Here is a 17,443-nt window from a genome sequence, read left to right on the forward strand (position 1 = left end):
AGTACTGAGGGTCTGATGATGGATCAGGAAGGTGGTCACCGGTACCAATCAACCATGCAACTAAACCACTTCGTGTTTGGCTTCGTTCGATTCGTCGCAACAAGGTCTTTGACACAAGTTAGTACTCAGGGTCTGATGATGGAGCTGGACTGTGGCCACGGGTACCAGTCTACCATGTAACTGAACCACTTCGTGTTTGGGCTCGTTTGATTCGTCGCAATAAGATGTTTGACACAAGATACTACTCAGGGTCTGATGATGGAGCTGATGATGATAGACAGGTACCCGTCGCCACCTTCGCGCTCCATCATCAGACCCTGAGTACTACCTTGTGTCAAAGATCTTGTTGAGATGAATAAAACGTGCCTAAACACGAAATAGTTTAGTTGCATGGTTGATTGGTACCGGTGACCACCTTCCGGCTCCAACATCAGACCCTGAGTACTATCTTGTGTCCAAGATCTTGTTGAAACGAATAAAACGAGCCTAAACACGAAGTGGTTTAGTTGCATGGTTGATTGGTACCGGTGACCACCTTCCAGCTCCATCATCAGACTCTGAGTATCACCTAGTGTCAAAGATCTTGTTGAGACGAATCAAACGATCCTAAACACGATGTGGTTTAGTTGCATGGTTGATTGGTAATGGTACCTTCCAGCTCCATCATCAGACCCTGAGTACTGTCTTGTGTCAAAGATCTTGTTGAGACGAATCAAACGAGCCCAAACACGAAGTTGTTTAGTTACATGATAGACTGGTACCCGTGGCCACCTTCCAGCTCCATCATCAGACCCTGTGTATCTTCAGTGTCAAAGATCTTGTTGAGACGAATCAAACGAGCCTAATCATGTTACTACATGGTTGATTGGTATCCGTGACCACCTTAATCATCATCAGATCCTCAGTACCAGTTCGTTTTTAAACCCTCGTTGATACAAACTTTACAACCTATAGGTACCAAATGCAATGACGAAACATGTAAATAAGCGAGTAGGTACCTATAATTTCTTTCGAGTAATATACCTTCATAAGTACGAGTATGGGGCTATTCATAAATTACGTCGTTTCAAATGGGAGGAGTGGGGGGGGGGGGGTCTGGACATCGGATGATGGTAACATGACGTAGGAGGAAACAGATTCATCCGAAGCTTGATTTTTGGATGATTTGAGGGGTGGGGGGGGGGGGGGGGGGGGGTCAAAAATCGTCAAAAATAGATGACGTAATTTATGAACAGCCCCTATGTACATTTGCACTGCATTTAGTATTTTCGTACTTACCAAATAACAGTTTTAGAACTTTAAAAGTTAAGTACAGTTAGTGTTGTTATGGTTGATTTCAATATGCTTCGCGAAGGATCAAGAATGTTTAATCCATCATTGTAGTGCGAGTGTGGTAGAAGGGATCGGCGTACTGAGCTCGCACGGCCTGCCGCAGCGCGTAAAATACCTAAACTCGCTCAACGCCGAAATGTAATAGCGCTCTTAAATAAATTGATTGATTGATTGAAAGAACAGTTCACGCGGATAAGGGTTTAACCAAAAAATATGGTTTTATCTTTGGGTATTGAGTCAAGCTGTCAAGCGTCTAATTGCTAAAATACTCAATAGTTACAATAAATACTACATGATTTTTACGCAACACTGTATTCATAGGTTACCGAATTGAGCGTGAATTTTTCATTAAATATTAGTAGTACTACTAGTAGTAAACTCTTTACTGTACAAAAAGACATTAAAAATAACATAAAATTAGTAAGAAGTACAAAGGCGAGCTCATCCCTTTGAGGGATCTCTTCCAGTTGTAAGAGTAGGTAACTGGTGTATCCATTACATAAATGTAGGTCATACAACCATCACTAAGCAAATGTAACACACATAAAAGACGTTTCAGCAATATCGTCAATAAAACGAGAAAACCCTTTTCATCAATCTTGCAGCGAAACAAAATTTAAATTATGATCATGTTATCGTTTACGGCGCGATTATGGGCACCTTGGGACCTTTACCTAAATCTACATGGCTGTCAGGGTAGGTACCCCTATTAACGCGCCAAATTGTGCCTGCCTCAAATGGCATGTGTCCAAGTTTATCTGATTTTGTTAAAAATTGGTTAACTGCCTTTTAAGCGATGTACAAAATTATTTGTTTTGCGAAAGGGTTTGCATTTGACACGTGTTAGAATGTTTTGAGGATGCTGGACATGGGTTAATTGTGTATATTAATGTTGTCCCTATTTCATTACAATATTATAAATGCGAAAGATTGCGATCATTTGATATGGGTCCATATTGGCTCATATACAATTTATTATTCGAATATTTCTAATAATACCGCTTTGTAGTCATAATCATCATTTCTCCGAAAATTGTTTCTCATATTTTTTTATAGTTTTTTGTACTACTACGTACATTATTCATAACAATACATATTCCGTTTTTTTACTCATAATGTTTTGTTATATGTTGCATATTGTACTGATGGATAATTCCACGGCAGAGCGAAACGTAAATTACCAATACTTTTTCACTGTCGCTGTACCAATAATGTTCAACCCGAATCTCCAAGTACTGTACGAACTGTGTACTTATACTTTATGGGTTGTTAGAAAAAAAATAACCTCTATTCTAACCCGAGTCGGATCTGCCCCGGAAGGTCTTGTTCGCTCGCTACGCTCGCTCACTGTGAGGGTCACAGGATTTCGGTTCTTGAGAGTCGCAGTTCTAACCTAACCTAACCCACCTTTCTGGCAGCATTTCGGTTATGCGAGGGTCGCAGTTCTAATCTAACCTGACCCACCTTTCTGGCAGAAGTAATAATATATGCATATATTTTAGTAATAGAGATATTTATGTAGAATGACATTATGAATATAATAAATTCGAAGTTCCAATGAGTATTGTTTCAAATGAAAATGTATAATGATCATTAGGATGTAAAATTGTATGAGATACATTTTCGGAGTTTCAATAATCGAATTTTGCAATTTTACATGAACTTTGGCGCACCCATTTGATATTTATTTACCAGTCGCTTTTCGGTGAAGGATAACATCGTGAGTAAACCGGACTAATCCTAATAATGTCTAGTTTACCCTCTGTTGGAGGGTCAGATGGCAGTCGCTTTCTTAAAAACTAGTGCCTACGCCGATTCTCGGGATTAGTTGCCATGCGGACCCCAGGCTCCCACGAGCCCTGGCAGAATGCTGGCATAACGCGAGGAATATGATGATGATGATTATAAATGGGCGTTTTCAGAAATAAATATCAATAACCCGATTCTCACAGATCCCGGTGTTTTTGGGTTCTTTCAACTCAGAATCACTAGCATATTCAATTCTGATGTTAAAATAAAATGTCCCAAAAATTTGTATGAAAATTGTACATTCCACTACGTCACGCACATACAGGTGAAAATTTTTTTCATACTAAAACGTGACGTAATGGAATGGACATTTTGGGACATCTTTTTTTAATGGTGGGATGGAGAATGCTGTCGATTCTGAGTAGAATGAGCCCAAGAACGTCCAGATGTGAAAGAATCAGGTTTTCAATATTTATTTTGAAAACACCCAAATGCGAAAGTAACTGTCTGTCTATCTGTTTCCTCTTCATACTTAAACCCATGAACCTATTTAGATTAATTTGGTACTTATGTTGGACATAGTTTGAGGGACGGGAAAGGACATTTATAAGATAGTTTTTATCAATCACCATGTCATCCACGCAGACCTAGTTGCTGGCAGAAGCTAGTTTTTTTATATAAATGAATTCTTCTATTGTTTAGTAGTATACATTTTTTTACCTCAAATTTAGCACGTATTTTGCCTTATAACATTACTTATATAATTATGTAATAAGACAAGTTTACACACAATAGCTTTAATACACATGGACTAAATGATAAGTGCTTATTCAAGCCACACTTTGTACTCAAACGATAAGCCTCGGGATATCGTAATAAACACAAAACGTTAATTTAACGGTACAATGGCGTTTACAATACATTAAAATTTGCATATACCTACTTGACATCGTACCTAGAGTTAGTACAGGGGTGCAAAATAATATCTCGTTGTGTTAGCACGTGTCGAGCAAACACAAACACGGCAGCACAATACCATAGGTAGGTACCTACATTGTTTGAAACGCTTACATACCTACACTTCTTAAGTAGGTATCAACCATGAAACAAAAAAGTAACACTATTGCACTGAATCTTACATTTTTAAGTAAGATAATATACAAACTGTAATTAAAAACACTTCTAACAATCCAATCTCATTAGACCACTATTTACAAGGGTCCCTTTGTTTTAAATCGATAATTAATCCTTACCCAAAATGTTTTTATTGATGACAAAAAATAATAAAAGATTCAGCATGAGCAGGTGCGAGCCGTATAAAGCAAAGTAGATAAATAATGGAAATATGTGCTGCGATTCAAAGGATATAACTGACGGTCCAGCCGACAATTTTCATTTAAATTCTACCAAATGATTTGCCTACAAAACGGTCTAGAGAGGTACAAAGCCACAGTTTAGAAAACTAAGCGCGGAATACTCTAGTGATCTGGCGGTATCCAAGCCGGTTCTATCGACATTTAGTTTTCAAACGAGCTTTCCCGCTTAAATCTGACGTTTCCCCAGTCGGGTTGTTTTCTTCAGTGCTCAGCGGAACTCCCGAGAGGGTAAACGTATCCGATTCTGATAGATTTTTGGAACATTATTTGAAATTCAAATTTAAAATTCGATTTTGTTTAGTTTCACACAACACAATGGCAATAGTTACAGTTTTTTAAAGCGGACAGATAGTTTTTTTATGTGAATATGTATGGAGTTAAGGAACTGAAGAAAGTTTAAGACTGTGAAAATAGTGGGTTAGTGATTCGAAAATGATAGGGCGCCTGAAGTCGACGTTTTTGTTTATTTTCTTGCATTGTTTTGGAGGTAAGTAAGACTTTGTGAAAAATTTTGCTAAATTTAATACCTGACTATTGGTAAGGTTTTAAGAATCTTTTCCTATACGACACATATTGATATGTTCCTTTTTTCCATAACTTTTAAGATCTTACAGGTACTTACCTAATTAATCTTTATTATCTAATTTTAATATTTTAAATATATGCAGTACCTAACATATTTCTCGCGTGAATTTTATTAAGTGATCGGTAACATCGTTTTAATTTCATGGCAACATGGTCGAGTTAAAGTAAAGGAAAGTACCCATTTTGAAGGAGACAGTCAATTAAGTTTAATATAAAGGTCATTAGCCTTAATCAATAATTTCAGCTGAATTTTACTATACCGATTCCTTCCTTCCTTCCTTTAACTCAACAACGCTGCCATGAAATTAAAACGTTGTTACCGATCACTATATTACGATTATTTCCAGGGATTCGACGGAGTAGCGCCATTGCTCGTAATAATCTGAAAATTAACCAATCAATCAATTAAAATCATTCCTGGGATTTCATGCCTCGTGTCGTGTCGAAAAAACGTGCCTCGGAAATCAAGAAAAAGTAATTCTCGGATAGATGGCGCACACACCTTTAGCCTATGCTCGGCTAGATGGCGTGACGACACCGTTTCATATTTAATAATTTTAACACATAGATATCAGTGAATGAACATGGATCAAAATGATATAAAAATAATAAAATCATTTATCCATATATATACATTTTTTTGATAATTTTATACCTTTTCATTTTGTTTTAGTCGTGTGTCGATTGATGGCAGTAAATTTACAGTGAGTACAAAATTTACTATGACAGGACCCCTCTATACTATCTATTCTCTTTGATAGAGGTAACAACATGCGGTTTTATCGCTTATCTTCAGGATTCCAAATTTATTTCAATAAATTAATCATTAATTAATCATTTAATTAATTTTGTCGTTATGTCCACATTATTGCGAATAATAAGGCTACTCAGTCCGATCCCTGAATGTTGCAAATATATTTTTAGAAAATCATATTCGTATTCGGAAGATAAATAAAAAATCTCCATAATGAAAAATTCCAATTATAAAACAAATAAAGTGCCTTCATATTTAACAAAAGGGAAATAAAATAGACCTTTTTACCATTTAGGTATTTGTAGGTACACAAGTAAATTCAGAATAAAAAAATACATTTGTTACAAGATGTATTGCTAAGTTGGATACAAAATGAGCCATGATAAACAATAACTTTTTTACAATTAATTTAAACATTTCTGATTCTATCTCAAAAAGGTCACAACTCGGTAAAGGCCGGAAACAAAAAGTATGTAGGTAACTGTGCGACGTTCCTTTTCTTATCCTGTCAGGCAGTCGAACTAATTACAACACAACACCCCTTTCTCAACTAGTCAATATAATGATGTTTTTAAAGATTTTTAACAATTTGCTGATCAAGACAATATCACCAATATATTCCAGTGGGAAACTTTTCCTCCGGTTTTGATAAAAAACTTAATAATTCAAGCAATAGAGTAAAACTGTATACAATCTTCCCTAATATGTTTAATTATAACTTTAAAAAAAGTTTCACATAGTAGAAAAGCAAAAAAATAAAATAGTAATATCAGAATAGATGTAGTGCATAATCTTTTTCCATCGTATTTTTTCGGAAACGTTCGTAGTTGTCATGTTACTTCAGTCAGCCTGTCTGAGTTTGGCTGAAATAACATGACACGAAAATTCCGTGAAAATACGATGGGAAAAGTTTATACACTGTATATGCATTTGTGACCACCTGCCTAATCCTGCGTTGCGTATGTCTCATATATAAGGATTAGGTATCACTGATTTAAACTTTCACGATTATTAAACATTATCAAACTGCACAACGGGACTTAATCGCGTATTTAAGTTTTAAGATTTACCTCCGACGTTTCGAGGACGGCGTTGTCCCCGTGGTCTCGGAGCAGACTGGCTCAAGTTGACATCAACATCTTCTAGCCGCGCGAGTTTTTCGAACTACCCGCACTTGGTCTTGTTTATCAGTTTGAACGTTTTGCGCACTAGGGATGTCACTCTGTCGACACACAACACTAACGATATTCGATTTATCGACTGTCGATATTCGTTTCCGCTTACATTTACTAATGACTGGATTCCATGTGGATGAGATCTTAAAACCCTCGTCCCGATTAAAATTGCAATGTTTTTTGATTTCAATGGCTTCCCGCACTTTTCTACTGTAGAAATGGCGATCCGTGGAGAGGATTTTAGGGTTATGCAGCTCAATCCAGTGGTTTGGTCCTGACTCCAGCAAATGCTCAGCCACCGCAGACTTGTTGACCTGACGATTTTTGACAGCTGCGATATGTTCCTTAACTCTTTCTGCTATGGTGCGCTCGTACGTTACGTCGGAGGTAAATCTTAAAACTTAAATACGCGATTAAGTCCCGTTGTGCAGTTTGATAAGGATTAGGTATTTTTGACGTTTTGTTGTTCGTTTGAAAAACTAATGTAATATTTTAAAATTAGCTTGATAATGTGCTAACATATAAATGTATCGCATTACAATAATATACATATATTATATAAGCTGCTAACAAATTAGTCACGGATATTTTTACAGCTGATAGTACTCGGTTCTCGGAGTACATTTAAGTATGAAACATCATCGGTTTTGTTATGTTTTTTTGGAGAAAACTAGGAAACAAATTTGCTACGTTAAAACACCCTGTTAATAAGATAATTAAACGAGACCTATTTACACATTCTAGAACCTCTTTAAACTTGACGTGACGTGACATGACAGACAGTGTTATACATCTTGACAGGTACATAATAGGAGTGATTATTTTAAAAATTTATTATAATTTTTTTTTGTTCGGTAAATGAAAACAAAAAAATGATATACAAAGGTTCCTTAATTACAGTTAAAAGTTAATTGTTTTAATGTAATGTATTATCTCTTAAAATATCCGTGACTAATTTGTTAGCACCTTATATACCTACACTATATTTAATTGCGATAATTATATATTTATAATAATTACTTATTTCAATAAACCACTTTAATGGTCTAGTATTATGGTATAATTTAGCTTATTAAGTAAACGGGCGCAAATGAGCCGACAGCGCCGGGACTTAATCACGTCAGGCTGACGTTGACAAGAATTTTAATTCCTTTTTCTTGGATCTCCCAAAAAAATTTCGTGTAATTAAGTTAATAAAGAATAATCACAGATACATTTTGTAATTTAGGTAATAAAGTTATATACTTATTCAATATAATGAGTAGAAGTGTAAATAGATGAAGTAACTATTATGTTACGAGTATTGGTATTATAAAAGGTACATATTTACACATATTAGGTAGGTACATATAGGGTGTTTTTGTCAACTTCTGTTCAATTCGGCATATATAAATTTTATTTAGCTCTTACTAGCTTCTACCTAAAACTACGTCTGCGAATAAAGGTGAAGATAGAAAACTTTTATTATGGAAAATATAAATAAAACGTATATATTTTTTCCCAACTGCTTTAGAATACACGATTGGCTCGCATTGGTTGCGTACAACGCCATTTGAGACCAATGTATAGTCCTTCCGTTTTTCTAAGATCAGGTACGCCATAGTAATTGCATGGCGAACTAATAATATATAAGTCAATCCTAATCTCTACCAAATTTGAATTTGTATGATCTCAATACCAAATTGTATCTACTTAAATTGGTTTAGTGCTCTAAGTGTCAAGAGTACTTTCGCATTTATAATATTAAGTAGGGATAGCACATTGATGTTACCGTGGCCTTTGTTGCGTGATAAGAATACAAAATGAATTTTGTCATTTACAATTATGATTGGCTGGGTTACTCTTCCTTGATTTTATTACTAAAGGTTTTCCTTTCCCATTCTTAGCGAGCTTTTCTTACTTTATCGAAGCAAATAAAAAAATAATTCCAACGAGGATTGCATGGTTGATTAAACTATGTCCATCGAAAAGTATTATAGTATGTTTCTGACGCCACATGTTTGTATGTTTGTTTGTTTTGTTTTGTAAGTACTATTTTATTTATAGTATTGTAGGTGTTTTATGTTCATAGTATATAGTCGAATCACAACTTAAGGCATCAATATTTGTTTATGAAATACCGAGAAAATTGCTTTTACTTTTATAATGTATAAAAGTTTACTTTGTGACTGCAAAAGCAATTTTGTTTTAACTCTACTTTACTTACTCTGAAATATTAGAGTTAAGATTTTCGCTTCCAATGAGTCAACAAAAAGAAATGATACGAGTAACAATAAAATCTAACAGATTAAATTACAAAAAACAATTGCGAGTGCAAACAATCATGGCCGACACGGGCCAATCCAGACAAAGGCACAGTTTCACAGTTGAAAACGTCACTGTTGTCATTAATAATGTTGTCAACAGCTCTGTTGTTGACGTTGTTGTTTGAGTGAAATATACTTCAGGCTCTGTGTCGGGTTAGAGTTCCGCAGACTTGTTAATATTTATTCATAAAGAGACATTTCCTACTTCGTGTTAATTTACTTCTGCGGTGAAATAAGTAGGACGGATTGTTATTTAGCAAGTATATGTTAGCCTACTCATTTATAGTATTTTGTTTTGCGTTAATCGTAATCTATTGTAACCATTGCTAATATAAAAACAATTACGATATACAGTGTGGAAAAAATGAATGGGCACTGGAGGGTAAGTACCTGAAAACCTTAAGTTAGGTAGCTCATTTTACTTATACAATATTCTTTTATTTTTACAAAACATTGTTTTTTTAAACAAACAAAACTACATTCAATAGTAGATTGTTAACCAAGGGTTAAGCACTCTACTTTTCATATCAAATGCGAAGAAACCAAACGAGGCAAAATCAGTAATTGAAGTACCTAATAGACCTACTGCCATGATTTTTTCCTTAGGACTTAGTTGCAATCGGAGACTTTACATGTGTGAAGATTAATAACCCCTAGCGAAAATCATTTAGATTGCAATATTTACGAATACACACATTTTTTAACAAACTGCAGTAATTTTAATAATTATTTGTTCATTATAGTATGAAAATCAGCGGGATTGCCTCTTACTTTTTAACCGACTTTAATTTCATAGAAGGAGGAGGTTCTGTATTCGCTGCCCTCCTAACGAAAAGTGCAATAACTCGAGTTTTGGGTCAAATTGAGTTATATACATATTCGGATTGAGCATAACGAGTTCTATATTTTCTTCTTAGACAGTTTTAAGGTATCTGTAACGTAAACATGTTTTTTATTAATCAATACTGCAATATCTGAGGCAACGACTTGTGATTTACTTATGAAGAACGCCATAACTGTAGTTATTCTTGGATTAGTAATACTTTTAAGCAACATTACTAACAATATCCGCAATAACTATAGATATTACACTTTTAGTAAGTAGGATTAATAAAATACTTCAATATCACTTACTTACAAAAACTGCAATAAGTATAGTTATTACGAATATGATTGGTAGGGCATATTATTTTTATTAGCACGTTACTAGTAAAAAGTGTAATAAGAATAGTTATCGCTCTTATGCTTGGTAAAATTGTGATAACAAATGTTAGTCCAATAACTAATCATAAACGCAATAAGTGAAGTTGTTACACTTATGTTTAGGATTGTCGAAATTTTAATGATAAGTTTACTTAATAACAAGGCAATACAACTAAGTTACTGCACTTATGTTTAGGACGATGGGGCATAGACAGTATAGTTTTACCAATCACGGTGCAATATATATGATGTCAAGTTATCGCATTTATGAGTAGTATAAAATAGAGCATAATATAATAAGTAAAAAAGTATTAAGTTAAATGGTTTTATTTTAATCAGAAAGTGTACCAAAAACTAGAAAAAAAAAAATAACCGCCGAAAAAAAACTAAAAGGAAATAAAAAAACCGGCACTAACACGAAACGAGTCGACCAACAAAAACAATAGCACACTGAAAAGAAAAAAATAATTATTTTGTCTTCAATAACGCAAGTGAATACCTATGAACTATGTATATACATACTTCTGAAATCAATCACACAAATCTGCGTATTTATATATTTACAATCTGTTATTTTTGGAGTCGGTGCCAGCCTCAAACAAACTTGAGCACCTTAGTGAAGCACCTGCACCGACTCCAAAAATAACAGATTGTAAATATATAAATACGCAGATTTGTGTGATTGATTTCAGAAGTATGTATATACATAGTTCATAGGTATTCACTTGCGTTATTGAAGACAAAATAATTATTTTTTTCTTTTCAGTGTGCTATTGTTTTTGTTGGTCGACTCGTTTCGTGTTAGTGCCGGTTTTTTTATTTCCTTTTAGTTTTTTTTCGGCGGTTATTTTTTTTTGTTAAAAAGTTTTTATTTTATAATTTTCTGTGGCTATAATTTATACAAATTATTACATGCTTAATTTTTGATTACTTTTAAAATAGCTACCTACCTTGCTTTAGCTATTAACTGTTATTATATTAATAATCCTACTTTAACTATTATGTTCTGTAATATAAATAAATAAATTACCCCTATTTTCCCACCCTTAGGGTAGGATTTTTTTCCAAATTTTTATTATTATTACGACTACTCTGTAAAAGGTTATGCGTGGTCATACGTTACAATCGGTGAGTGAAAAAATCAATCATCCCCTATTTTCCTACCCTTAAGGTTGGATTTTTTTTTCCAAATTTATATGGGACCAACTTCGGGGTATACCCTTTCCAATAAAAAAATAATTATCAAAATCGAACACCTCTGTACAAAGTTATGCGTGGTCATACATAAAAAAAAAATATATATATATATATATACGCGTCGACTTGAGAACCTCCTCCGTTTTTTTTTTCGTCGGTTGAAAATAAAAATGATTATACTAATCGGAGTCCTAAACGCCACTTTTCGACACTATGTCAGTGATTTAAGTATCAATCGATTTTTTTTTGTCAGACTAAAATAAAAACGTGCGGCGTTAGAAGGAAAATATAATACATTTATATATTTGTAAAAGAAAATCTTAGTAAACATACGAGTACCTATGTAGCAAGCTAACTAAAACTCCACGTTGCATTGTATATTCTTATATTTTTAGATCTTTCTCAACATTTTTAAATACTAACGCCCCACGTTTTTAATTTAGTCTGAGAAAAAAAACGATTAATACTTAAATCACTGACATAGTGTCGAAAAGTGGCGTTTAGAATCCGACTCGAGAAGACTACATTGCTATGCTACCCGTCTTGCATGATTACTGTCGAGAAAGGAGCATAGGAAGTATATAGGATTCCGATTAGTATAATAATTTTTATTTTCTAGTTTTTGGTACACTTTCTGATTAAAATAAAACCGTTTTACTTAATTTTATTTTAGTTTTAAGTTTTTACTTTAGTAGCATTACGAGTTAATAAACATATTAGATTGCGCCCCCGCTGCAAGATGACAATAGTTATTTATCTTACTAGGGGGCAAAATCGGATTTGATTTACAGTTAGTATTTTCTTGGCGTTGGTGTGGTGGAAAAAAATGGGGTTAGGCTGTATCAGTATATATGTCGCAGTCAAAAGTGTGAACTGGTCAAAAGAACTTTTAACCGACAAAAACAGGCAAAACTGCTTTTGACTGAGCATGTTGGTCAAAAGTAGTTTTACCTGAAAATCATTGGTTAATAGTAATTGTGACTGTTACTATCAGTCAAAAGTACTCACAGAAATAGGTAGGTTAGGGTAATTTTTTTTTGCTACGCCCTAAAAACGAAACTGTTCCCAGAGATAGGTAGGTTAGGGTTATTTTTTTTGGCTACGCCCAAAAAACGAAACTGCTGCCAGAAATAGGTATGATTTTCAGGTAAAACTACTTTTGACCAACATGCTCAGTCAAAAGCAGTTTTGCCTGTTTTTGTCGGTTAAAAGTTCTTTTGACCAGTTCACACTTTTGACTGCAACATATATAATTATATTATATCAGTTCCGCGTAAGGTCAAAGGCCCGAAGCGTCCGGGAGGTTAGTGCGCCAACACAAAAAACAATAGTACCAGTGTCTAGATGCGAAGGCTGAAGGCCGAGCTCCGCGTAGGGCCGAAGGCCCGAAGCGTCCGGAAGGTTAGTGCTCAGACACAGAACAATGGTACAAGTGTCTTAATTGCGGAGGCCGAGCTCCGCGTAGGGCCGAAGGCCCTAAGCGTCCGGAAGGTTATTACTCAAACACAGAACAATAGTACAAGTGTCTGAAGGCCGAAGCCCTGAAGCGTCCGGGAGGTGAATACTCAACACAGAACTATAGTATAAGTGTCTAAATGCGAAGGCCGAGGGCGGAGCTCCGTGTAGGGCCGAAGGCCCGAAGCGTCCGGAAGGTTAGTGCTCAGACACAGAATAATGGTACAAGCGTCTTAATTGCGAAGGCCGAGCTCCGCGTAGGGCCGAAGGCCCTAAGCGTCCGGAAGGTTATTACTCAAACACAGAACAATAGTACAAGTGTCTGAAGGCCGAAGCCCTGAAGCGTCCGGGAGGTGAATACTCAAAACAGAACTAATATAGTATAAGTGTCTAAATGCGAAGGCCGAGGGCCGAGCTCCGTGTAGGGCCGAAGGCCCGAAGCGTCCGGGACGTTAGTGCTCAAACAAAGAACAATGGTACAAGTATCTTAATTGCGAAGGCCGAAGGCCGACCTCCGCGTAGGGCCGAAGGCCCGAAGCGTCCGGAAGGTTAGTGCTCAAACACAGAACAATGGTACAAGTGTCTTTATTGCGAAGGCCGAAGGCCGAGTTCCGCGTAGAGCCAATGGCCCGAAGCGTCCGGGACGTTAGTGCTCAACAAAGAACAATAAATAAATATAAATATTAGGGGACATCTTACACAGATCAACCTAGCCCCAAACTAAGCAAAGCTTGTACTATGGGTGCTAGGCGACGATATACATACTTATATAGATAAATACATACTTATATACATAGAAAACACCCATGACTCAGGAACAAATATTAGTGTTCATCACACAAATAAATGCCCTTACTGGGATTCGAACCCAGGACCATCGACTTCGTAGGCAGGGTCACTATTTACTAGGCCAGACCGGTCGTCAATGGTACAAGTGTCTTAATTGCGAAGGCCGAAGGCCGACCTCCGCGTAGGGCCGAAAGCCCGAAGCGTCCGGAAGGTTAGTGCTCAAACACAGAACAATGGTACAAGTGTCTTTATTGCGAAGGCCGAAGACCGAGTTCCGCGTAGAGCCAATGGCCCGAAGCGTCCGGAAAGTCAATACTCAAATACAGAACTAAAGTATAAGTGTCTAAATGCGAAGGCTGAAGGCCGAGCTCCGCGTAGGGCTGAAGGCCCGATGCATCCGGGTTAGTGCTCAAACAAAGAACAATGGTACAAGTGTCTAAATGCGAAGGCCGAAGGCCGACCTCAGCGTAGGGCCGAAGGCCCGAAGCGTCCGGGAAGTTAATGCTCAAACACAGAACAATGGTACAAGTGTCATAAAATACACTTTTGCAACAACAACTTCTTCTTAAACCTAGCGTTTTCCTGGCCTAGCGCCAGGGTCCGCTTTCCTGCTCAGTCTTCTCCACTTTGCCCGGTTTTCGGCATCCTCAGGTGTGAGATTGTTCTCTCACATGTCCGCTGTCACGACGTACAGCCAGCGCTTCTTAGGCCTACCGCGGCCGCGTGATCTAGGGCCTTGGACAGTGAGATTGAGGCATCTATTTCCGACGTGACTTTCCTGCAGCTTATCCGCTACGTCACGGATTCCGAGGCTGCCACGCATGTGTTCGTTACGTATGCGATCTAGTCGCGTAACGCCACACATCCATCGCAACATCTTCATCTCCGTGACGTGAAGCTGCTGGACATTCCTTCCGAGGACAGGCCAGGGTTCGCTACCATATTGTAGGACTGGTCGGATGATGCTCTTGTACACAAGGCCCTTTAGCTTCACCGGTATCCTGGGGTCGCAGAGGACACCGGTTACTTCTCGCCATTTTGCCCAAGCAGCGCTAATTCGGGCTTGGACGTCGTGATCGATTTCACCCGATTCGTGCAGCACGGACCCAAGGTATTTGAATTTATTAGTTTTCACGACAAATTCGTCTCCTACCTTTATGGGGTCGGGGTCCGTGCCGCCACATGCCATGTACTCGGTCTTCGCAACATTTAGTTTCAGACCGCCGTTCTCTAGCGCACCCTTCCATTGGTTCACTTTATGCTCCAGTTTCTGTTTGTCCTCATCTGTCAGTGCAATGTCGTCAGCGTACGGTTTTGCAACAACCATAATAGAAAAAAAAAATAAACACATTGTCTTACTAATTAAAACTGCAATAAGTAAACTACTTATTGTACTTAAGACTTAAGCATAGAGTACAGCACCATACTATAATTGCTTAAAATAATCGTAATATCTTGATTTACTTACGATAAGTGCGATAAGTAGACTACTTATTGCAGTTATGGCTTGTAATTATATCATGTCTGTATTTGACCATCCTAAGCATAAGTGCGTTTGCTCATTTTTTATAGTATTAATAAATAAATAAATAATTATTAGGTACATACAAATAAACTCAATAATATTATCTATTTTTTGGTCAAAGTTTCAAGTCAATAGGATGTGTAATATTGGAGATATCAACTAAACAAATTTAAAATCTATTACCGCGTTTTTCTCGAAAGTAGCTTGACTCTAGTTATTGCACTTTTCGTTAGGAGGGCAGTTCGGTTGTGGCTATTTTTTTTTCTATGTACGTTAACCGATTACTCCGATATCCGTAGTCCGATTTGAGTAATTCTTTTTTTGTTCGAAATGAGCTACCTCCGAGTTGGTCCCATATTAATTTGGTTCTGTTCTGATGATGGGATCCATGAGGAATTGAGGGAACTCCTCAATTTTTAAAGGCACATGCATGGTGATTTGGGTGTTTTCTTAAGCAACTCGAGCATTTTCTCCCGAAAACCACCAATTTGATGAAGTAGACCTGATGATGATGATGATTGTTTTGATGATAATGGCGATGATTTTTTAAATGTTGTATGTTCAGCGATTACTCCGGCACCTGTGATCCGATTTGAGTAATTCTCTTTTTGTTTGGGAAAAGTTATCTTAAAGGTGTTTCCGTATTATTTTTGGTTGTGGTCTGATGATGGAATCCATGAGGAATTGAGGGAACTCCTCAATTTTTAAAGGCACGTGTAAAATGATTTCGGTGTTTTCTAAAGTAACTCGAGACCATTTGCTTCCGAAAACCACCAATTTGATGTACTGCAACTGTAGCCTTACCATGAGTGTGACACTACCCCCGAGTTTGACATTGACATATTCGCTAACGTCTTTGTAACTTACTTTTTATGCATCTTTCTCACACTAATGTTAGTACGAGCGTGATGCATAGAAAGTAAGTTACACACACGCTAGCGAATATATCAATGTCAAACTCGTGGTAAGCTGGTAAGGCTACTGATCGGGGGTTAGGGTTAGGAGTTAAGGGGTCAGGGATTAAGGGGTCGGGGAATGGCGGTTGAAGGGTTACTGGTTCAGGGTCGAGGGGTTCCTGGATCAGGGGTTGATGCGCTGTGAGGTTGAGTGATCGGGGTGCTGAGGGATTGGGTCAGTGGCAGGATGGAGGATGGATTTAGTTGACAGGAATTATAATTTCCCAGACGGACTCAAGAAAATTCCTGATTACATATTTACTAAAGTAATAGGTACACGAATTTAGTGTTAAACATGATCTTGTTTTTCATTCATGCGTCGTGCTCTTAACAATGCGTTAAAACTAAAAATGGAAAAATAACAACTTTTTACAAAAAAAACCGACTTCAAAAAGGATGAAATAAAATATTATCCTTTTTTAAGTCTATGCGTTACCAACTGATATGTTTGAAGTCGGTGCCAAGCCAAGTAGTAACAATACTAGTAAAAAATAATCAGCTTTATGGCTATAAATCCCATTAGAACTGTACTAATAACTATTATAAATGTGTAAGTAATTCTGTCTGCCTCTTAGTCGCCTTTTCATGGCTAAACAACTGAATCGCTTTAGGTGAATTTTGGCAAGAAGGTAAATTCCTTGAATTGTTTTATATTTTGAAATGTAGTCCTCTGGATAAGGGACGGGAAATAACTCAGTTCCAATCCCACACTTGCGTGCTATAGACTGTTCGAGGATTAGTAAGAAATGCTCTTTAAAAAATACGACGGCAAAAAAATGCATTGGATTTACACTAATGTGCCGACAAACATGATACGGACTGCGCCAAGAAGGTTGATCGTGTGTTCTGAGGTGTGTTCTTAGGCCCAGTCGACGTCAATGATATATTTACACTTTTGCACCTGACTCCTTTGTAATAAGGCGAAAAGTGTCGTCGTGTAAGGCAATCCAACGTAGGTACATCCTTATCGAATCGCACCAAAATCATGGTATGCTTCAAAATTTGGCTTGGCACCGACTTCAAACATATCAGTTGGTAACG

At 36.8% G+C, this 17,443-nt stretch overlaps 1 protein-coding gene and 1 long non-coding RNA gene across 3 annotated transcripts in view; both read left to right on the top strand.

Moving 5' to 3' along the window:
* LOC134804124 (uncharacterized) overlaps positions 1–17,443 on the top strand; it is a 181,357-nt gene that overhangs the window by 78,873 nt on the left and 85,041 nt on the right. The gene's annotated exons all lie outside the window — the stretch shown is intronic.
* Positions 1–17,443, top strand: part of LOC134804042 (uncharacterized) — a 126,721-nt gene that overhangs the window by 26,782 nt on the left and 82,496 nt on the right. The window contains exon 1 of one of the 2 annotated variants that reach the window (XM_063776923.1): positions 4,442–4,944. The exons of the other annotated variant lie outside the window; for it this stretch is intronic. Coding sequence (XP_063632993.1) covers positions 4,890–4,944 — 55 coding nt within the window. The 5' untranslated portion in view covers positions 4,442–4,889. Of the gene's footprint in view, positions 1–4,441; positions 4,945–17,443 lie in introns of those variants that run through there. 2 annotated transcript variants of the gene reach the window in all.

Source organism: Cydia splendana, chromosome 2 (genome assembly GCF_910591565.1).
Source record: "Cydia splendana chromosome 2, ilCydSple1.2, whole genome shotgun sequence".
Lineage (NCBI taxonomy): Eukaryota > Metazoa > Arthropoda > Insecta > Lepidoptera > Tortricidae > Cydia > Cydia splendana.